General features: G+C 32.9%; 2 protein-coding genes across 2 annotated transcripts; both read left to right on the top strand.

Annotated features, from left to right (window-relative positions):
• The first annotated feature begins 9,283 nt into the window (after positions 1-9,283).
• Positions 9,284-9,895, top strand: LOC121217136 (mulatexin). The gene has a single exon (XM_041092689.1). The coding sequence runs from the start codon at positions 9,284-9,286 to the stop codon at positions 9,893-9,895; it is 612 nt and encodes a 203-aa protein (XP_040948623.1).
• Positions 9,896-14,560: 4,665 nt separating this feature from the next.
• Positions 14,561-15,977, top strand: LOC121217924 (uncharacterized protein At5g39865). Its single transcript, XM_041094605.1, has one exon. The coding sequence runs from the start codon at positions 14,763-14,765 to the stop codon at positions 15,564-15,566; it is 804 nt and encodes a 267-aa protein (XP_040950539.1). The 5' UTR covers positions 14,561-14,762; the 3' UTR covers positions 15,567-15,977.
• Positions 15,978-23,782: the final 7,805 nt, after the last annotated feature.

Genomic DNA, 23,782 nt, shown 5'->3' with positions numbered 1-23,782 from the left:
CGCTACAGATCAGGGTCTTTTGCGGCGTTTGTGGGAAAAGCGCTACTACAGATCAGGGTCTTTTGCAGCGTTTGTGGGAAAAGCGCCGCTACAGATCAGAGTCTTTTGCGGCATTTGTGGGAAAAGCACCGCTACAGATCAGGGTCTTTTGCGGCGTTTGTGGGAAAAGCGCCGCTAAAGACCCTAATCTTTAGCGACGCTTCTCGCAAAAACACCGCTAAAGACCCTAATCTTTAGCGGCGCTTCCATTAAAGCGCTGCTAAAGGTCTGAGTCTTCAGCGGCGTTTGTGCTTGAAGCCCCGCTATAGACCAATACCTTTAGCGGCGTTTATTTCTACAAAAGCCGCTAAAGTTAGCGGCGCAGTCATTAGTGGCTTCTGTTGCGGCGCTTTGAAGTATTTACGGCGCTAAAAAACGCCACTAAAGGCCTAAAAAAGCGCCGCTAAAAGCCTGTTTTGGTGTAGTGCAAGTATATAATGGAAATTCTAGACACATTGGATTAAGACATAGTTATGTCCGATAATTAATCTCTGATGGAGTGATCACTATTAATTATGTGAGGTCAAGTGAAAATTTGGTGATCCTTTGACAAAAAGTCATGCTAGAGATGCAATAAAAAGGACCTCAAAAGGGATGGGACTCAAGCCCATTAATTAGAGTCACCCATGATGGAAACTCGACTCAATGCTTGGTATAGCGTCAAACCTTGAGTTCAATGAGACAAAGTACATCATTAGTATGTGACTGTTTGCACTATAAATAAATCCATCCTAAGATTAAAGTGCTAGGTACCCGTAATGATAAGGGAAGGATGAGTAATGTACTCTTAATGGACCCATAACATAAATATGTTAGAGTGTTATAATTACGGGAACACTTTTGATAGGATCTACCTATGTGAGTGGAAGTGTGGCCACTTCTAGGAGCTCACTGGTTTGGCTCTGAAAGCACTCATGAAAAGAGGACACAGACACATGCCATAATAGTGTCCTTAGATACTATGCATTGACCAATGTTGAAATCATTGTGTGAGATGTGTTCGGTTAATCAAATGGAATAGTTGGTTCAAAGCTTAGTCTACCATGCAATTTCGAGTAACTTTAACATGTTTTCACTAAGTAAAGGTTCAATCGTAAGGTACCTTCATTTATGCAAATTGATTTCCAAGAATATCAAAATCTAAATATTTTGAAAATTGGAAGAGATTGTTGGAATATTTTCAAATATTTATAGTGTTCCAATAACTATAAATGAATAGGTGTAACTAATCAAAAATTATATTATTTATTTTTTTTAAAAAGAATTATAACTATTTAAATAATATTAATCAAAAATTATATTATTTAAATAGTTATAATATTAAATGAATAATTATGTGTTTATTTTTAAAGACATTATTATTCAAAAAAAAAACCTATTGAAAGATGTCTCTATGAAGAGACATGAAAATTCCTATAAATAGGAATGGGATTTCATTTGGAAAACACACAAACAAATTCTAATATTCTTTCTTTCCTTCCTTCATTTTCTAATATTATTAGATTATTCTATAAAATATTACTGCAGAAGTCCATTGTAGAAATTGAGTTTCTTGTTATACATTGCTCAGTGCGTAATGAACTATTCTTGTCAGTGAAAAACGCAAATAGTCATTGGCTTCATTGTATTCTCGAGGTTAATTTGCTTGGACTCATTTGCACACCGAAGATAGGTGGGGGCGAATATAACTTTAAAGATGGTGGCTTGATACACGCCTTGGAGCCTTGTCCTATTTCTTCCTTTCTATTCGAGTTCCATTCGTGTGTTCGAGATTTTCCTCACCAAAGATTTTTACTAACAGGTCATTCCAAGTTATTTTTAACTTTAACTTGTAATCTTAAATGAGTAGAGTTCTTGAAGTTAATATTTTGACAAAAACATAAAGATAAATCAAATATTGTAAGACAAGTATTTAAAATTAATTGGATCAAAAGTTAAAGCAGTTTAGTCATTTATTAACATCGACAAAAATTTAATAAATCTTTCTAAGTGTCTCCTTAATAGTGTGTAGTTGTCTACCCCGCTGAATTAAAAAAAAAGATTGTGACATGCACATATTGCCTTTTTCTTAATCCAAATCATAAGCCCACAAATTGTCTTCAATAAATTGTATAATATTTGCTAAGCTTCTTGACAATAAGAGAGATCCAATTGCTACTACATGATGGGTATAGAAATGCAAACACACATGGTAGATGAAATGTGTTCAAAACATTATTTGCTTTTACTGAAGATAGGTATAGAAGAAATGATGGGAAGAATGCATGCATTATAAATATTGTTAAGATAACAGGTCCTTCCAAGTTATATAGTTATTTTAACATTATTTCTGAGACCTCTGGTCGTCGAGTCTAGCTTCAAACACGAAATTTTCCTGAAAGGGAGAAACTAAAGGGATGAGCTATGCGAGCTCAGTGTGAGTCCAAAACATAAACAGATGGAAAAAGACATAGTAACACATCAATATTCCAAAACCATATATGTATAAAAAACCACTTACAAAAACTCAAACCAGTAATTCATAATACCAAAATATTCTCATATCATACCAAACCACAGAAACGACGTCCCAACTATACGTAATAATCAGAACACATTATAACACATTAACCATATTGCCAATAACCAAACATTCACACAAACAAACTTATTTTCAGATACAAAATAAATGCAACAAGTCAAAGATCCCACCCCACCAACCAAACACCGCTTCGTCTACCTTGCACACCACATAAGGGCTGGCCCGTCTACCCTGCACACCACATAGAACCATAATAGGTTCATCCACCCTACACACCACAATGTGGAACTAAGCCACTAAAATAACAATATGCAGCTAAGCTAGCATATGTATAGTATAGTGCGGTAAACTGCTGTACATAAATATTGCAGTTAAAACTGCCAAATTAGCTTCCTTATCTCTATAACCAAATCCCAAAATTTTCATGCTAATGCAGTAATACACACAGTATGCAGACAAACATACAGAAAGAGACATTCACGTTTCCAATTGAACAGATTCAGATTTGATTGCCCTTGCACTAGGGGTGTGCAAAATTTGGGTAAAACCAAAAAAATTCGGTTAACCGACCAAATTCGGTTAATCGGTCGGTTAACCAAATTTTTTAGGTCGGGAGTCGGTTAATTATTTTTTGATTTTTCGGTTAATTGTTAATTCGGTTCGAAACCGGTCGGTTAACCGAATTTTTTCGGTTTAACCGAAAAAATTAATAAATAAAATTATAATATATAAATAGGCCCACTATTCACCTAAACCCAATCCAAACCCAAGTATTCAACCCAACCCAATTACCCAACCCAACCCAATCATAAAAATTACAAATAATTTAATAAATAAAAATAAAATTCTAAAACTAAAACTAAAACTAAAGTCTAAAGTCTAAAAATAATTTAATTATGTAGTGATTCAATTCGGTTAATTCAGGTAATCCGGTTAATTCAGTTAATTCAGGTAATTCGGTTAATTCGGTTAATTTTTAACCAAAAATAATATATATATAATTTTTAGTTAATTCAGTTAACCAACTGAATTAACCGAAAAAATTTCGGTTCGGTTAATTTTTTTTGAAAAATTTTCGGTTCGGTTAACGGTTAAAAATTTTGAAAGGTCGGTTAATTCTGTTAATGTTATTTTGGGTCGGTTAACCGAATGAACACCCCTACCTTGCACTCCAATACTCAGTTATGATAACAACAACAAACTCAAACTTATTCATCACATAAACGAACAATTAAATTAAAGCTCATAAATGCACAGACATACACGAACCCAAACTTAACCGAGTCCCAAACATACTTACTAAGGCTTAACCGAGGGTCGGATTACACAGAAGTACAAAACAGACAGTTTATAGCTCAAAATAAAAATCTGTGAAACAAGGCCACACGGCCGTGTGCCCCTACTGTGTGGAAGGATCTAGATCGTATGAAGGTCAACATGGCCGTGTGAAAGGGACACACGCCTATGTGCAAGAAGCACACGCCCGTGTGTCCGAGTTACATGGCCGTGTGAGTAGCCCGTATAACTCACTATCCAAAAGTGCCAAAATAAGGAGCAGAGTAGACACGGCTATATAGAAATATCACACGCCCGTGTGGCTACAGGACACGGCCATGTGTCCAAGGCACACGTCTGTGTGAAAATTGACAAAATTCCCAAATAGTAGCCACATGGCCGTGTGGCACCAAAAATCATCGAAAACCCTAATTTCCCAATTGCACACCGCTGTGTGGATTGCCCGTGTGCGGCACATGCTCGTATGGCCACCCGTGTGGTCACGAAACCATACCCAAACATGCCAAAAATCATGATTTTCCTCAGCAAATCAATCCCTAACATCTACAGTACTGAAATCACACACCGAAACCAATTGGAGATCATACATTTCATTATCAATTCAACCTCTAACTACTTAATTCAGAAACACACAAGAAATTGTCGAATTCCACAGAATCCGCCAGTAATTCGATAGCGAAATTAAATAGTTTAAGAACACGCACCTTAAATTGAAACCCTGGTGCCAAGATTGATGATTCGCTCCCACTAAACAGTTCGAAAACCCAATTTAAAAAGCAAATAGACGGAACACACGAAGACGACTAACCCTTGACCAATCGGCAAGTAACATATATGTAGAAACTAAAAAGAATAAGAAAAGAATTGAAGAACGGAAGGAACCCCAACAAAATTCTAAAAATTTGGGAAACAGAAAGAGAAGAACGTGAAAAGAGTGTAATGGAAAAAAAACGTGATATTTGTTTTATGAGAACAACTTCCTTTTTAAAAAAATTAAAAAAATAAAATAACAATTACTTAAATAATTTAACTCAAAATCAAAACATAACTTAAACCAAAATTCGAATAAAACCAATTCTTCTCTAACACACATGAGGATTCAAACCCGAGATCCAAAAGTAAACTAACACACTTCCAACCACTGTACCAACAAGCTCATTCTGACATTAGAACGCAAAAATCAACCCAATTGCTCAACCTACTCACTGACCCTTACTTCAAACCTCAAAACCTTTAACCCAATATCCGGGGTGTTACATCTTCAATAGACGGTTCAACTTGTTATTTCAATTAAAATTGTTCTAGAGGAATTTTGGGTTGACACACGATTGGGCCAACTTTTTTTTCTTAATTGGGCTTTTGGTTTTAACTTCTAATTTTGTTCTTTGGATAAGGCATTTTTTATGTTTCAACTTGATTTTGGGCTAATTAATTTTTAAGCCCATCATTCACTTAATTTTTTAGTTTTAATTTGTAATTGTGCTTACTGACCTATTTTATTAATGAAACACAATTGTAAGCCCAATTACAAGTTAAAACCCAAAGCCTAAGCCCATTATTCTATACTTGATTCAATTTTTATCACTTAACTTATTAGTGAAACAAAATTGTAATGTTAAATTTTAGTTCCTTCTATTATCACTTATTTAAGCATTTTATGCATGGGATATGTTACTAATATATCTTGCCAACATTTCTATATGTTACTATACTCTAAAATTCCATGTAATGATCTAATGGTTGAGGGTGTTCACCGTCTCAAGTGGAACCTAAGTTTGAGTCACATTAATTATGCTTGTTGTTTAGACTTTACCTTATTATTATAATTCACCAAAAAAAAAACTATACTCTAAAACACATTCCTCATATGTTATTATTTATTCATCATAAATTCTTTGATCTCTTACTTCTACTTTGGTCCTCTTACATTTGCAAATCTTTTTATTAGATCCACTTTTCTAATTTAAATATTAATGGTCAAATTATACTTCATCTCTTCAATTCCAATTTAGTCCTATTGTCATCTTTCACTATTAGTATTATTATCGATGTGACGATGTCGGAATTTTGACAACATTACATTTCAATGTGAGTTCAGAAAGCAACGGTGCCCGATTTGGTGGCCTTCTCAATCGGAGATGACGGCACTGACAATAGAGAATAACGGTGGCACAGAGCACTTTAGGTTATTGTTTTGAGAAAAGGTTTTTTTTCCTTTTCTTCAGTAGGTGAAAAGATGAAGAGTTAGCAGAAAAATGGTTACTTCAGTCTGTAATTCTTTGCTTTTTTTTAGATTCTTTGCTTAAAAAAGGCGGAAGTGGGGGTTTTTTGCCAATAAAAAGAAATTAGTAATTTCTTTGACCTAATTTGCTTTATTTTTATTATCTATCATTGAGATAGTGAGATTTGCTTTAGGAAAACCTGAATGGGGGTAGGATAATAAGCAATTAATGCATTAAAAAATCAATTTTAATAATTTCCTCAATTTAGTTTGCTTGCAAAACGGGAGGGTAGGTGAGGTGTAAACTAGAGGTGTTCATGGATCGGGAGGCCCGGCCCAGCCCGACGGCCCTCCCGAATTATGGGAGGGTTCAGGTAAAAATATAGGCTCGAAATATGGGTTTGGGAAAAAAAACGAGACCCGTTTTCGGGCACCATTTTTTTTGCCCCGAGCTCGGCCCGGCCCAGCCCGAATATAATAAATATATTTTTTTATTTTTAAAATATTTTTTTTTATTTTTTATTTTTAAAATAAATTTTTGGTGTTTATTAAAAAAATGGGTCGGGCCGACCCGGGCCTAGGACACGGGCCGAACCCAGCCCGGCCCGGCCCATGAACAACTCTAGTGTAAACTGATTTGCATGATGAATGTTGAATTTATCTATTCAGTTAATTTCACGACATTTTGCATGATTAATTTTGATTTGGATATTTGGTTCAACCATTAACTTAGTTAGTATTAATATTGGTATTGTTATTAAATGAGTAAGGGTAAGAGTAAGTGATAAAAGGAAAACGAAAGTGACAGAAAATTAAAGATGACTACCGATTTAAGAAAAATTTCGAACGCGATATTTTTAAAGGGAAAGAAATGTAACATTTCAAAAACATCTTAGTCTTCTTAATAAAATAAGGTATAAGTAAATGTCATGAGATACTTAAAGAAAGTTAAATCAAGAAGTATGATGTGACTTATTAATTTAAGATATGGACTAAATCGTAAACATATGAAAGTGTGTTGTGATTTTAATGTAAATATTTAAAATTTATAGGGTTAAAACATAAATATGGAAAAATTGAATGACCAAAAGTGGAAATTCCCTAAAGAGGCTAAATTAAAATTTTACCAAAAGTGGAAAATGACACCAAAGTGAATGTTGAGTGATTACAAGGGCAAAATGACCATTTCTCAATCAATATAAGATATTGAAATATAATAATTGTTGAATTTAGGTATTGAAATATAATTGATGGAATATTTTATTATAAGATATTTTAATATTTTAATTAATTAAATTAAAGGATATATTTGTATGGAAATATGAAGAAATTCCTTCATACTCTCCATACTCCAACGTCGCCAGCACCATTATAAAAGGGGAGAAGTTCTCATTTTCTTTGAAAAATTCCATAGGAAGCAAATCGGAAAGATGAAGTAGAGATCCTAGAGAGTATGTTCCAGAATTTATAAGCAAGAAATTACGATATGGAAGTTAAGAAAATTAAAGGAAAAGAGAAGGATAGTGATGAAGTTGAGAAAGAAATGGAAGAGAAGCAAAAGAGAAAAAATTTATTGTCAAAAGAGGTAAGTTCTCATATTAACTTTACTGGTATTTCTATGAGCTGAGTTAAATATTTTATGAATAAAATGTATGATATGTGAATTTTAATTGAAATAATAGAGAGAGAAAGTATTTGAGGAAATATGATATATAGAAACACTAAGTTTTCAAGTGAAAGAGAAGAACATGATTTGTATTATGAGAAGTTTCAATGTAAATAAATGAATATGATATCAAAAGTATAATGATTATGTATGTTTAAATGAAAGTTAATACAAAAAATCACGGAAAAGTAAATATTATCACTAAAATAGTTTCTAGATAATAACAGTAGCTTAACTTTAAAAATTCACCAAAAAATGCAGAAGATGAGTTAAATGATGAACCAAGTGTAGAATTAAATTTTAATGAATCTAGTTTTGTGTGAAAGAAACAATGCAAGCACTGAGATTGTATTGAATGAGATACATGCATTGTAGTGAGACAAGGTCAAATGGATTTTAAGATCCCTATTTTGACTTTGAAAAATCATTAAAACTTCTATAAAAATATTTAGGAGATGAACTTTATATGTCTAAAGATCTTGGTGAGTCTAATTCAAGAGAAATAAATGGAAATGTTATACGAATTTTGTACAGAAAGATAAATAATATTTAGTAGAGAAGGGTCAAAACTGCATAGCAGTAGAACATGGGAAGATTTGAAGAAAAATTGGTATTAATCTACTTTAAACTAAATTCTGAAATTTTGAGTTAGTTTCAAAAACAACTGGCTATCTTAATTTTGATTTTTTTAGGTCAAGATAAAAATGATTTAGTGATTGCTGCTTAAGTAGACAACTTTGTTAAGAGTACTATAAGGTAATTAGTAAAAGAATAATTAATATTACATATAGGCATGCTATACTAAAAGCCAAAGATTCTCATATATATACATGTACATATAGGATGTGGAATGGAGAGGAGGAAGAGGAAAATAATAGAAGATTTGTAATGCTAAGAAGATGTTACAAGTGATGAAATTGCTAATACATAAAAGAAGTTTAAATGAGATTGTTGGGACATTAAGCGATAATTGTTATACGATGAATTAATGAAATTTTAGTTGATAAATTGAAGTATTATATAGATTTAAATTGATTGATGTACATTTGTGGGATTATGTGGTATTGATCTTAACACAAAAATAAAATAGTTTTGACTTATTTAGTAAAAGAAGACTCAGGGTCGTGACACTGGTCACAAAATGTCGCGACATGAGCAATCTGAGAACCTAGTGTCGCAACAACCCCATGATATCGCAACATGATGTATGTATATAAAAGATAATAATGAAGAATCTTTTAAAGCCAATATTTGTATAAATAGAGAAAAGACAAATTACAAATTTAGTTGAAATGGATTTTTCCTAAAACAAACAAAGGATAAAAACAACATTATTATCTCAATTAATAATTTCAAATTTCAAAAACTAAATGATAAGATAATAAAAATAAAAATTTAAAAGAATTTTAAATTTCAAAAACCAAATAATAAAAATTGAAAGGAAGTGAAGAGCTTCCGTGGCCTATAAAATGAAGTTTTTGATGAAAAGTAACATTAATCAAAAGTGGAGTGAGTTTTGGTAGAGAAGAAAACAAAGACAATGAGAAAAAGTTTAGTCATTACGTTGTTAGTTTTGGTGTTGTCGACATCATGTTTGAAGGCTGACGCGGAAGCAGATTGTGGTTGTCATTGTCATTGTTCCTTGTCACAACAAGAGGCCTATGTTATACCACAAGAAGATAAATCTTGTGTATGTTTGTGCTGTACGCCACCACCAGCCTCGGCTAAACCAGTTTCGCCGCCTCAAAATAACCCACAACCACCCCCATCAGTGGCTAAACCGCATCCTCCCGCTGAACCAAAACCACAACCATCCCCATCAGTGGCTAAACCAAACTCTCCATCTGAGGAGCCATCGACACCGGCTAAGCCAAGTCCGTCATCGCCCAAATATCCGAATCCTTGGGATTATTGCCAAGTACCAAAATGGGCTCCGTATATTGTGAAATATCGTACACAATGTTGGTGTTCATTGGAGAAATTCAGAGGTTGTTTCACCGAGATTTGGGGAGCAGCATTGAATGATTATATGAATGTGGGTAAACAATGTTGTGAAGCCTTTAAGGAGGTGGATGAAAATTGTCATCGTCAAATGTACGGTCGGAATAGGTGGTTTGCTTATAAGCTCAGGCAACATTGCTCTCAGTTTTAGTAGAGTTGAAATGATAGGGTTTTTAGATTATTTTAGGCAATCGGTGTATAACTAGTTGTAATAAGGTTTCATAGTTTTATGTCATGGGCGCAAGCGGTTGTCGTGGACATGATATATTGGGTAGCGGTCGACGTATAGAACTGTGTTTAAGCCATTTCAGTTAAATTTTGTTGTTCTGTATTTGGTTTTTATAACAAAATGCACCTAGTTAAATATTAAAAATTCAAATAATGACATAAATTTAACTAGTAAAATAAATATTAATTTTTTCCACATTTAATTATCTTTAATTATATTATTATGATTAAAATTCTTATCAAACTTATCGAAACAATCTTACCCTTATCTTATTGTATAAAAAATATCTCTGATCATAACTGTTTATTTGTATAATTTATTTATTTTTCTTTTAATTTAACTTAAAATTATTATTTGAAATGATGATTTAATGTGTCATGTCAGCTTACTGTTACATCGTTAATAGTAATTAACAGCTCAATAATTAAAATATTACAACATGTTAACGTAATTAACTAAAACTATATTTCAAGCATAAATGACAAAAATACTATTTTGGTAGTTTATACTTGTTTCTAATATAACTACAACATTAGTTATAATTGATGAGTTCAGGAAAGTGCTTTTTAAGTTTTTCTTTCGGTGATACTTACTGATACCATACATTGAATTTCATTTGTTAAATTAATTAAATTTACTTCAATTTATTAAATGCTATCTTAAATGTCTGGTAAATTTTATTTTCTAAATTAATATTTATATGCATTTTAAAAATAATATTTTAGTTGTTATTATTAAGTGTTAATAAATGAAAAGTAATACAATTATATTTTTAAATAATTTTTCTTGGGTGTATTTCCTATTGTAACTTTTTTTTTCTTATAAATAAAAAAATTCTCTTAAAAATGTAAAAAAAAAATTTAATTAGGCCTTTGTATTAAATTCTTACTCAATTAAATTCTTACCATTAATTAAAATAATAAATTAAGTCCTTCTGTTAACGTAAAAACTGGTTCAACTGTTCAATTTCAGGTCAACCGATCTAATGGATTTTTCCGGACCGATACTCTTATTTATTTTTAGTAACTTTTTTACAATTTTTTATTATTTTTAAGATTTCTAATATGTTTTGTTTAATTTTAAGTAGTTTTAATTTTTTTTAAAATTATTATATTTTTTATATTTTATAATATTTAAATTTTTTATAATTTTAATAAGTTTATATCAAGGTTTTCAAAACTAAACGGGTGCTTAAACCGATCAAGCCACTGGTTTGTCAATTTGACTAATCCATCCAGTTCAATTTAATAAAACATTGAAAAAATCAGTTCAGTCATCTGATTGCTAGGTCAACCAGTCTAACAGCTTTCTCTGGACTGATACCCTTACTAATTTCATTCTAATTCGTCCAACCGGTTGATCTGGTCCAATTTAATTTTTTGTGATTTTTTTTTTATAATTTTGCATCAATCTTAATACTTTTTTATATTTTTTTATGATTTTTATAGAATTTTAATAATTTTTTTATAAAATTTTAAATATGTTTTATAATTTTTTATAAATTTTCATATTTTTAATATTTAACAATTTTTATATTTTTTATTTTTTTATGATTTTTAATTATTTTTTATAAGAAAAAGATTAGATTAAATCAAAAGTTGACACGTGTCACCATTTGATTGGTTCGTCAATATATTTTAATGATGAACATGTTCAATGACGAAAATTAATAATGAAATATTTTAATTGACGATAAAAATTTAATTAAGTGTAATACAAAGACTTAATTGATTTTTTACATTTTTTAAAAAAAATTTACATATAAACCTCTTTTTCAAGGTATTTCGTATCATAACTTAGGCTATATTACTAAAAAAGACCCCTTTTTTTTCTTCAAAATAATGGAAATAGGCCACTTTTGTTAAAATTGACGAAAATGAGCCTTTTTACTAGAACAAGCCCAACTAGTGCCATTTTCAAGAAAAACTCAAAAAAGTACATCCTTAAAAATTACGATTAATAATAAACTCGATGTCTTTTTTAATGTTTAACTATTATATTTAAAGTGATTAATTTATATGAAAAGTGCGAATCTAAAGTCAATATCTAATATAATAAAGAAACAAAGTTAAAAAAAACATGTATTTTATTTTGAAAATGAGTATTTAAAATTATTATTTTCCACATTGCATACTAGTTAAAATCTATTTGACATACTCAAAAAATAATTTTATTTTTTTAAATGTATATTTAAAATAGTTGAGCTACACTTTAATTTGAAGGTTTATAATTTACTATGAAAAGGGTTATGATTTAAGGATAATGTTCTTTCTTTTTTCTTGCACAACTTTCAGTTTTGTATTTTATCTGATATGATTTAGAGCTACGTGTTGGAAATCAGAGTTCAACACTTGTCACAAAATCTAGAGCTGATTTGAATTTTTTTATTTAAATATTGTTGAACAATTAAAACGAAAACCAATGCGTTGGTCAGTTTAATTATCAATCTAGATGTTACAATATTTGTGATTTTTTTTATTTAGGCATACCAATAAATTTAACAAAATAATTTTAACAAGGTTAACAACTAGATGTGCATTTTTAAATTCAAAAAATAGAGAAATTAAATTATTTGAAATAAAAATAAAAGGCCTAAATTCCAAATTTATCAAGAATACAGAGACTTCAATCTATTTTAACAAATAATAATATTATGGGCAAAAACAAAAATCAAGATTTGTCTATGCACAAAAATAATAGGGGGCCATACTCTTTCAAATTCTTTAGTATTTGGAACTGTGATACTCAAAAATTGGTGAAAAAAATTAAATTAAATAATTTGGGTTTTATCTAAATAAAATAATTATTTAGGCATAGTGGTGGAAGACTTTTATTCATAAGTCTATATATACACATAATCTACATATCAAATTTAAAGAAGCAATCCCACATTCTAGGAATAAGCTGTAAACATATTCACGAGTCTATATACACATATCTCATTTCCCTTTATATCCCACATTGCTTAAGAAAACAAAAGAAATGAGACTTTGGGTTTATATAAAAGTCTGTTTTGTAAATTTTATTTCCATATTAATAGGTGGCACAAAAAAAATAATGTTGTCATTCTTATTGTTGGATGTGGCAAAGCGCGAGGAAAAAACACCTCCAGTTAAATTTTCTTTTCTAGGTTTTCCTTAAAAATAACATCAACTGGACTTGTTTTAGTAAAATTGGCTCATTTCTATAAATTTTAACAAAGTGGTCTATTTCCGTTATTTTAAAAAAATGGGTCCTTTTTTATAATTCAGTCCAATACTTACATGAAGAAAAACAATATAATTATTTTTAATATCTAGACTACTATATAGAGGTGCTCATGGGCCGGGCCGGGCCGGATTCGGGTCGAGCCCATAAAAAAAATTTTGGCCCGGCCCGAAATATGAGCTTGAAATTTTGCCCATGCCCGGCCCGGGAAAAAAATCATAAGCCCGGGTCTGGCCCGGCCCGACCCATTTTTTAATAAAATACCAAAATTTTATTTTAAAAATTAAAAAATTAAAAAAAGTATTTTAAAAATATTTTAAAATTTAAAAAATTTAAAAAATAAATATATTTATTATATCGGGCCGAGCCTGGGCCCGGGCAAAAAAATTTGTGCCCGAGGCCCGGCCCATTTTCTAAACAGGCCTCATTTTTTTACCCAAACCCATATTTCAGGCCTATATTTTTACCCAAACCCTCCCATATTTCGGACGGGCCGTCGGGCTGGGCGGCCCATGAGCAACTCTACTACTATATATAAAATGAAGGCGCAAAGCCTTCCACAATCGACACCAACAATGGACACTTGTAAACTTCTTTTGACACGAGTACAATGGTAACTTTCAATTCCAAACCTTTTAATTTTAATCTATATATTTTTCTCAAATTGAAGATTTAATCTATATATTTTAATTTTAACATAATTTGGTACCTCAATTTTTATAATGTCATTAGTCTAAATACTTTATTTTAATTAAAATGATTATATGAATATTTAAGAACTGCTAACACCGTTAAAATATTTTATTAAATTTAGATACAATATTATTTTTTGTTACATGAATATCAAGTGAGGTTTTATTTATTTATTTATTTTAAAATTCCGGACCAACAAATTTAATAAAAAAATATAACAATATTAACAAATGGATCTCAATTTTTAAATTCGAAAAAGTAAATGGATTAAAATTCTATTTTATAGAAATTAAATTTTAAAATTATAATATTTAAAATGTTACTGTATTATTTAATAAATAAATAAATATCTCAAAAGGAAATGTGAGTGAGAATCTTATTAAGAAAAAGAAAATAAAAAGCTTAAAATGTTATTCGTATAAGACAATAAAAATGATTTTGTTGGGATTTTTTTATTAATCCAAAAACTCTAGAAAATTCCCAAATGACAGACAACCAAAAACCGAGTCATTCAGAAAAGGCGGTGAGTCGGTGGCCGCAGCCTCTTTCTTCATTTTATTTTTAAACTAATTAATATTTAATTTAATAAATAATAAAATGGAAGAAATAGGAAATTAAGTTGAGATTTTATTTTAAAAATAGTATTGTCTTTTTAATAAGTTTGAAAATAAATATATTAAAGGAAACAAAAATTCTTGCTTTGATGTTACGTTGGCATAAAGCAAAAGCTCATTCCCACCATTTCCTTCTTTATCTAAAACAACAAAAAGAGAAAAACTGACAGCACAAAAAAAAGCAGCCATTAATTTCCATCCATTCTATTCAAGAAACTGATTTTTCCTTTCACTCATTTCCCAAAAGCTTGAATTTTCCGATCTGGGTAGGGTCGATGGCAGAATTGGACAGTAGCAGCACCAGCTCATCATCGGGGTCCACGTTCTTCAATCGCTCCTTCACGATGCACGCAAATACAGCTGAACCCGATGCCCCCAAAGTCCATCTTCTTCTCAACAACCCATCGTCTCTTAATCGAGCAGCTTCCATTTCCAAAATTTACAATTCAATCGATTCAGTCAAAGGTAAAGTCAAAAAGCTTTGCAATTTATTCGAGTCCGCGAAATCTTCATCAACCAGTACAGAACTTTCCCCTAAAGTTGTTTTAAGACCCGCGAAATCAATCGGGTATTCATCTTCGTTTTCTTCGAGTTTTAATAACCCATTGATAAGATTACCCGGAACTGAAGATCGGATTGTTGTCTATTTAACTAGTTTACGAGGGATTAGAAGGACTTACGAAGATTGTTATGCTGTTAGGATGATATTTAGAGGATTTAGAGTTTGGGTTGATGAAAGGGATGTTTCCATGGATTCAGCTTATAAGAAAGAGTTGCAAAGCGTTTTGAGAAAGAAGAACCCGAGTTTGCCTCAGGTTTTTATAAAGGGAAAGTATGTTGGTGGTGCTGATGTGATTAAAAGCATGTTTGAAGTTGGGGAATTGGCTAAGATTCTTGAGGATTTTCCAAGGATACAACAGCCTGGGCTTGTTTGTGATTGTTGTGGGGATGTCAGGTTTGTGCCTTGTGGGAATTGTAGTGGGAGTCGAAAAGTGTTCGACGAGGACGAAGGGTTGCTTAAGAGATGCTTGGAATGCAATGAAAACGGCTTGATCCGGTGCCCCAATTGCTGTTCTTAACACTTTGATTGCTGCTGCCTGCAGGATGTTAAGGTATATATACATAATGAGCTTGGTTTTTTTTTCGATTGTCGAGGTATATGAATGATGGTCTGATGTGTTTTGTATGAACCATTTCATTAGCATTTAGCTGATGATCGTTTGTTGACGACGATATTAGTGTCATCATGTAATCGAAATGCCGTATTTGGTTTGGGCATTCGAATTGTGAAGGAGATCGTTTAGTTCTCCTATTCTATATGTTGCTGTAAATATTTATTTAGTGCTATCTTAATGTAATGCACCTGGGGGTGTTGCAAGTGAGAGATTGTGAGAATAGACTAAAATTTATGCTTATAGACTTATGGTCCTGAATTCACTTTGTAATCGAAGAAACTTCAGTGCCAATATATAAAAATTCATTCCTTGGTACCCATTGTGGCAATGATTTCTGGTTTGTTGTTATCTTAATGGAAGTGTTGACAGTATGCAAAATTTGGTTCGAGTATTGAGTGCATATGTGGTCCCAATTTCTGCAAATGTCAACTATCTACTTTAGAGAATGAATTGAACTGATATCTACTTTGTCCCAATTTCTATCAGGATTTAGAGAGATGTTTTAAATGATGGATTATTTTAGGTTGTGTTATTCGGATTCAGTATATGGATGTCTTTCTACTATGAATACGTCCATACCATGTTATAAATGTGGGCAAATGACAAGTGGATGATGAAGAATGCTATCTCTGTTTTTTTTTTATTTGTTTAAGAGTCATGAGTTACATGAGAAGTGCTAACTGGGTTTCTGCTGGTCAATGATGTATTTTTCTTTAAATTTTGCTGTAAGTCAATTCCAATTAGCTGTTCTAGTTTCCGGTTTTTGATTTTTTTTTTATTACTTTGGACTCTTCAATTCTTTGGAAATACTATCTTTTATAACTTCTTAAAAAATTAAAAAGGGTTAATGTACTACTTGCCTCCAAAATTGCATCTAATTATCACTTTGACACTTAAAAAGAATTCTTTTATCAATTTGGTACTTGAAGTTCCAAATTGTGATATATGTTACCTCCAGCCGGCAGGCTCTTAGTCTGCCGCATCATTCAATTCATGTTTTCTCTATAAATTGTCACGTTTAAAAAAAAAAAAAAGAAGATGACAATCAAAGGAGATTCAAGAATCTTGGAGAAATTTGACTAAAAATTGGAGGAATATTGGGTAGAGGGGAGGGAGATCGACGGTGGAGAGAAAAGGAAAAAAAAAAAAAGAGTACATTTCTATTATGCGAGTCAATTTCTATTCATACATCTTGTGAGTTGTATTGATACAAGTTTGTGTGCAATACTTTTAATGGTTAGAAATTGTTCCGACATTTATAACGGTCACAATTTTTTCTCATGTTATATATACACACATGAAGAACATTTCGAGACTTTAAGATACATGAGATGAACATAAGTATAGAAACTCTTTATTTTCTTTATTTTCTCTTGTACATATTTATTGAGAGTTTATTGTGATATATTTTCTCTCTTAAATCTTTATATTTAGAGTTTCAATTTGTAAATACATATTTACTAGAGGTTTATTGTTAATTTGCTCATTTCACTCTGTTGTAAAAAGCATGCTTCAGGTTTTTGAGTTATAAAACCTTAAATAGATTGTAAAAAGTTTCTAGTTGAGCAACAAAAGTTAGAAAATTTTAGTTAAGGACTATAAAAGTTATATATTTTCTTTAAAAGGTAATAATTCAAGTATAGTAAATCGGGAAGTTCTTAATTGAGGTATGTTGACATCTTTTTTTTGATAAAACGGGGTCGACTTGGGTTTTGAAAAAATGAAACAGGAGTCGCCACCAATCCTTTTTATAAGGTGTGATTGGATCACCTCGAAAAGCGGTCGTTTTTAATAAACGGTTTGATTTTATTAAAACAACAAGTTTGGTCCGCGAAATTCAGAAAACGGGTTCGGGAGTCGGTTACGCACGAGGAAGGATTAGCACCCTCGATACGCCCAAAATTGGTACCTTAGTTGATTACTTAATGTCTTAATGTCGAAAATTGAAAACTTAGAAGAATTAAAAAATACGATCCTTGTATTAAAACGTTGAAAATTTTCAGGAAAATGGGCATATTTCACATTATTCGAGAAAGAGAATCATATCCAGTAAGTTAGAATACAATGTCTCAAATTCCCAATACGTGAATGAATGCCAGAATTTTACTTATTTAAAAGATATTTTATTATCTCGGGTTTAGGAAAGGGATCATGCCCAGTAAGTTAGGACACGATCTTTTCTTGATTCCCGAGATCGTTTCAAAACTTGAGTTTGAAAAGATTAGTGTGTTTAGATTTATTGTGGAAATCGAAACCCAGCAAGTTAGGGTACGATCCTCTCGAATCTAAACAAAAATATCATTTTTTTTAAACAAATTTTATTATCGAGTGAGATAAAAACATGAAGTCGTAGTAAAAAATGTGAAAGCAAATTACATTATTATACATGACAAAATCATAATGAATACAAAAGTGTAAAAATGATACGAGCGATAGCAACAATATAAAATAAATAAAAGTCAAACCTACAATCATATAAAATAACAATATATATATAAACAAATAAATTAAACATTCGTTCAAAATAATAATGAAAATGAAATAAATAAATAGTGAATACAATCAAAATTTAAAGGGATATATATATTTATATGTATAGACAAAAAAAAATGTGTGTATTCATAAAATTACAATATATGTGTAAAGTATACTTTAAAATAAAAAAAAATATGCATATAGATAAAAATATGTACACATATATATAGGTGTATAAAATTATGGAATATGAAAATAATGAAATGCATATATAAAGTAGGCGCATGAAAATATGTATGTACAAATTAAAGTTTAAAAATAATGAAAATATACCTACGTATACAAATAAATACGTTAATTTATATATATGTTTAAAATATATTGAAAATATGTATGTATATGTCTATGCAAATTAAGATATACAAAAACATATAAATACATACATATAAATATACATACTTATAAAAATAAAAATATGTATATGTATATAGATATATATAAAAAGAAATATGAGTATACGTATATATATTAAACAAATTATATGTAAAATATGTACATGTACATATACAAGCACTTATATGATAATAATAAGACATGTATATTTAAAATACATAAGTATATACATGAATAGAGATATAAAAGTAACAACAATAATACCAATACTAATAATAATAAAGATGATAATAATAATAATAATAATAATAATAATAATAAAGTTAACAAAAATTGACTAAATAATAAAATATGCTAAAAAGGGCCTTAAATCGAAATGAAATAAAACATATAGGGCCAATTCGAAATAAAGGAAAACGAAAGGGATCCAATTGCGACGCGCGTAAAAAAGGGAAGGACCGAAACAGAAAATAAACCCAAAATCCCAAAACGCAGCACCTCAATGGACTAAAATAAAACAAAAGTAAAATGTTAGGGCTAAATCAAAATAAAATAAAACAACAAAATAGGACCAGATTGAAACACGCCGCGAATCAGAGGGACTGCGCGCATAAATTGCCCAAAAAACTAAAACACGCGGATCCTTCGGGTCGGGTCGGGTCGACGCGCGGATCCCCCTTTGCTAAAACGGCGCCGTTTTGTGTTTAGTATAAATAATAAGAAAAACCAAAAAAAAATCAAATGAGTTTCATCTTTTAAAAACAAACAGAGAGAGAGAGCTCTCTCCTTCTCTCTCAGGCCCAAGTCCGGCCATGGGTTCCGGCGATCTTCCGACATAAACGGCGTCGCGCCGGCCACCGTACACGGTGGCCGGAAAACTTCAAAAAGGTATATATTTTTTTTACATTTTCCTCTTTATATTATATATGTATATAAGTAAATAAACAAAAGAAAAAATATATATATCTAAGAAAAAAATCGAAAATAAAAGAGAACCCTGCTTATCACCTTTAAACTTTTTGCTTTTATTTCTGTAAATGCTACCAAAAGGAAAAGAAAAGCCCACTGTTCCCGAAAAAAAAAACCCTCCTGTCTTTTCTCTTTATGTTCGGCTTTTATAGCGAAAGAACAAAAAGAAAGAAAAGATTTAATATTTTCTTGTTTTGTGTTGTCTGCTTCTTTTTTCCTTGTTGCGTGTTTGTTTCTCTCCTTGCAGGTGATTGACTTGGAGCAGGTGGCGCAGTGGAGTGGGTGGTGACGGCTGTGAACAGAGGGCAGGTGAGGCGGCCAGGAGCAGGTGCGGCACAACAGGGGGCTAGGGTTTCTGCCCTAGTCTAACTGGGTTTGGGGCCGGTTGGGCTTATTGGGCCGATTAGGTTAGGCTAGTGGGCTGTCTTGTAATGGGTCTTGGGTTTGGGCTGGTGAGTTCAGATTGGGCTTGTACAGCTGCCCCTCTTTGCTCGTTGTCGTGTAACGATAACAGAGCAAAGACTAAGAAAGCCCAATTTCGCCCGGTCTCGTCGAGTCTCGACTTCTCTTGACGCTTCTCTTCTTCAAGTAGTTTCATTCCAATCCAATGTGTCGTGTTGCTTCAATCCACTCCACTGCAACTTCAGAGAGATATGTCTTGTAACTTCAATCCATTCTGTTGTAACTTCAGGGGGTAAGGTCCATCATTTTGACCCGCTCCACTGCGACTTCAGGGAGATCGGACTCATATCTTCAACTTGGGCCACTGCAACTTCAGGGGGATAAGTTTCGTGACTCCAACCTGCTTTACTGCAACTTCAGAGAGACAAGGTTTGTGACTTCGCTTCCATCTATTCCACTACAACTTTAGGGGAATAAGATTGGACATGATAAGGATCATTATCTTCTGTCCGCTCCGCCACAACTTTAGGGAGACACGCCTTATTGTTTTCAGTCTGTTCCACTGCATCTTCAGGGAAATAAGACTTGATGCGATCTACTCTGCTGTAACCTCAGAGAGATAAGATCCTTTAATCCGCTCCACTGTAACTTCGGGGAGATAAGATAGTGTCTTCGATCTGCTCCGCTGTAATCTCAGGGAGATAAGATCTCTTATTTTAATCCGCTCCACTGTAACTTCAGGGAGATAGGATGGTGTCTTCGATCTGCTCCGCTGTAATCTCAGGGAGATAAGATCTGAAATTCTTTGGTCTGTTCCACTGTAATCTCAGGGAGATAAGACCTGATGTGATCTTCTCTACTATAACTTCAGAGAGATAAGATCCTTTAATCCGCTCCATTGTAATCTCAAGGAGATAGGATTACTATCTTTGATCTGCTCCGCTGTAATCTCAGGGAGATAAGATCTCTGGCTTCAATCTGCTCCGCTGTAACCTCAGGGAGATAAGATCTGAAATTCTTTGGTCTGTTCCACTGTAATCTCAGGGAGATAAGACCTGTATAATAAACCTAATTATGCCTAATGATTAGGATGACATGATCAAAATGAAGCAAATGCTCCTAACTAGACATATGTGAATGGTGTTTGCATGAATGCAGAATTTTATTTTTCCGAGAATGATCTCGCTTAGGTTATCACTACTCAAGGTTTCGTGCTACAACGCCTTCTCGCTTGACTGATTTTTCTGAAGGAACATTTAGCCAGACTGTCCCCATTGTAAACCTCAAAGTTATATCCACTGGGACGCCAAAATTTGTACCATCATTCTCTCACAGTAATCTAAGGGTAGAAATGTGTGGCTTTTCCTCTATCCTCTTTTATCACAATTCGGGGATATAGAATCTGAACCGTTCTGGTTTCCTACACCATTCTCAAGGTGTTGTACCAAAGTCTTATGAGTAAGTGAAGGCTCTCTTCTCCGAGGTAACCTCTTCCTATTGCCTGATGATCATTGCTTGCTTGTTCATTTAAGCTTTGTAATTAACACGGCAGCTTGTCATTTTGTTTAATCAATGTTTAGACGACAAAATCTGAAAGGATAGTCTTTAACTTAGACTCTTCCTTCTTAGATTTCCAACCTTTAAAATTGGCGTGTTCTAAACATTAGTCATGTTTCAGGTCCCTATATTATTTAGAAATTTTCCAGAGTAATGTGCAAAACTTTTTTCCTGAAAGTTTTATTAGTTCGTTAATCATTATTCCTATGCAACATGTTTGCAAAAAGATCATAACAATGGATAAGAATAAAGCTAGTTCTGATTATAACTCAAATAAAACATCAAAGATGGCGAAAGAAAGGTAACAAAGAAGTGGATTGAGAATGTACGTTTTCACAAAGGAAAGGAAGAAAGAAAGAAAATAAAAATGTATTTTCAAGAATACACCTAAGAACTAGGTGCCCCAGTTATCGCCGCTTGAGTTTCTCTGTACAAACTTTCCGAAGACCCTTCTAAGTTTGACATGTGTTCAGGAGATCGGCAATACTCTGTCAAGGTTCCAAGATGTTGCATATCCTTTCTTATTGGTAAAGCAAGATCATCACATGCCCCTGATCAAAATTTGATCTGCTCAAGTCCTGATGCTCCAATCCTGCCCAATACTTGAGTCGCCCTTTTCGGGTTTTCGACTCAAGTCCTCTTTGGTCTCAAAGTGCCCTTTACGGGTTTTCACCTTAGCCTCTCCAAAGTTTTTTTTTTTTTTAGGAAGCAAAGCGCCCTTTACGGGTTTTCACTTTGGTTCCCCTTTCTTTCATGTGAAGTATTTCTTGACGGAGTCTGCGTTTACCGGATTTGGTAAACTTTTGCCATCCATCTCACATAGGATCAAAGCTCCACCAGAAAAGGCTTTCTTTACAACATAAGGGCCTTCCCAATTTGGCATCCATTTTCCTCTAAAATCTTTTTGCATAGGAAGAATCTTTTTTAGTACCAAGTCCCCTTCACGAAATTCTCGGGGGCGAACCTTTTTATTATAGGCTAGCATCATTCGTTTCTGGTACATTTGCCCATGGTGAATAGCTCTTATCCTCTTTTCTTCTATTAGGTTCAATTGATCGTACCGAGATTGGATCCAATCGGCTTCATCCAATTGTAGCTCCGATAACACCCGTAGAGAAGGGATTTCAACTTCAATGGGTAATACTGCCTCCATTCCATAAACCAGAGAAAAAGGCGTTGCCCCAGTAGAAGTTCTAACAGATGTTCGATAGGCAAGGGGAGCAAATGATAACTTCTCATGCCAATCCTTGTAAGTTTCAGTCATTTTCCCCACAATCCTTTTAATGTTTTTATTGGCCGCCTCCACTGCACCATTCATTTTGGGACGATACGGCGATGAGTTATGATGCTTAATTTTAAACTTGCTACAAACTTCAGCTATTGTGCTATTATTCAAATTCGTCGCATTGTCGGATATGATCCTCTCAGGCATTCCATATCGGTAAATGATCTCCTTCTTCAAGAATTTGCTGACTACTGCTTTTGTGACATTTGCATATGAAGCAGCCTCCACCCACTTGGTAAAGTAATCAATTACTACGAAGATGAAGCGATGCCCATTAGAAGCCTTTGGTGATATTGGCCCAATAACATCCATACCCCACATGGAAAACGGCCAAGGAGAGGTCATGACGTGAAGAGGTGAAGGAGGCGCATGTATTTTGTCTCCGTAAATTTGGCATTTGTGGCACTTCCTGGCATGATCAATACAATCTCCTTCCATGGTGGGCCAATAGTACCCAAATCTCATGATCTGTCTGGCCATCGTGAAACCACTGGCGTGCGTCCCACAAATACCCTCATGGACTTCTTCCAAGATTTTCTTGGCTTCTACCGCATCTACACATCTTAACAGTACTTGATCCTTCCTTCTTTTATATAACACTTCTCCATCTAAGACATATTCAATGGCTATCTTTCTCAGAGTTCTTTTATCATTCTCTGTCGCTTGATCAGGGTATTCCCGATTCTTCACATATTGTAAGATACTCCGATACCAAGGACAATCATCTTTTCCCTCCTCCTCAATATTGCAACAATTAGCCGGGGTCTCAGAGATACTCATCTGAACAGGCCTCATTGCCTCAAGTCTATTCACCTGAATCATCGAAGCTAGAGTAGCTAATGCATCAGCCATTTGGTTTTCCTCCCGTGGGAGGTAATAGAAGGTGATATCGTCAAACTCCTCAGCCAATTCGAGAACTAGTTTTCTATAACCGATTAGCTTAGGATCTCTAGTCTCCCACTCCCCTTTGAGTTGGTATATCACCAACGCTGAATCCCCGTATACTCTCAGTACTTTGATGTTCCGTTCAATGGCTGCA

This window comes from Gossypium hirsutum, chromosome D05, assembly GCF_007990345.1.
Source record: "Gossypium hirsutum isolate 1008001.06 chromosome D05, Gossypium_hirsutum_v2.1, whole genome shotgun sequence".
Classification (NCBI taxonomy): domain Eukaryota; kingdom Viridiplantae; phylum Streptophyta; class Magnoliopsida; order Malvales; family Malvaceae; genus Gossypium; species Gossypium hirsutum.
This window is presented reverse-complemented; position numbering and strand designations above follow the sequence as displayed.

Excerpts from the sequence above, each read along its gene's own strand:
- LOC121217924 (XM_041094605.1), top strand. The coding sequence starts at position 14,763 with ATGGCAGAATTGGACAGTAGCAGCACCAGCTCATCATCGGGGTCCACG.
- LOC121217136 (XM_041092689.1), top strand. The coding sequence starts at position 9,284 with ATGAGAAAAAGTTTAGTCATTACGTTGTTAGTTTTGGTGTTGTCGACA.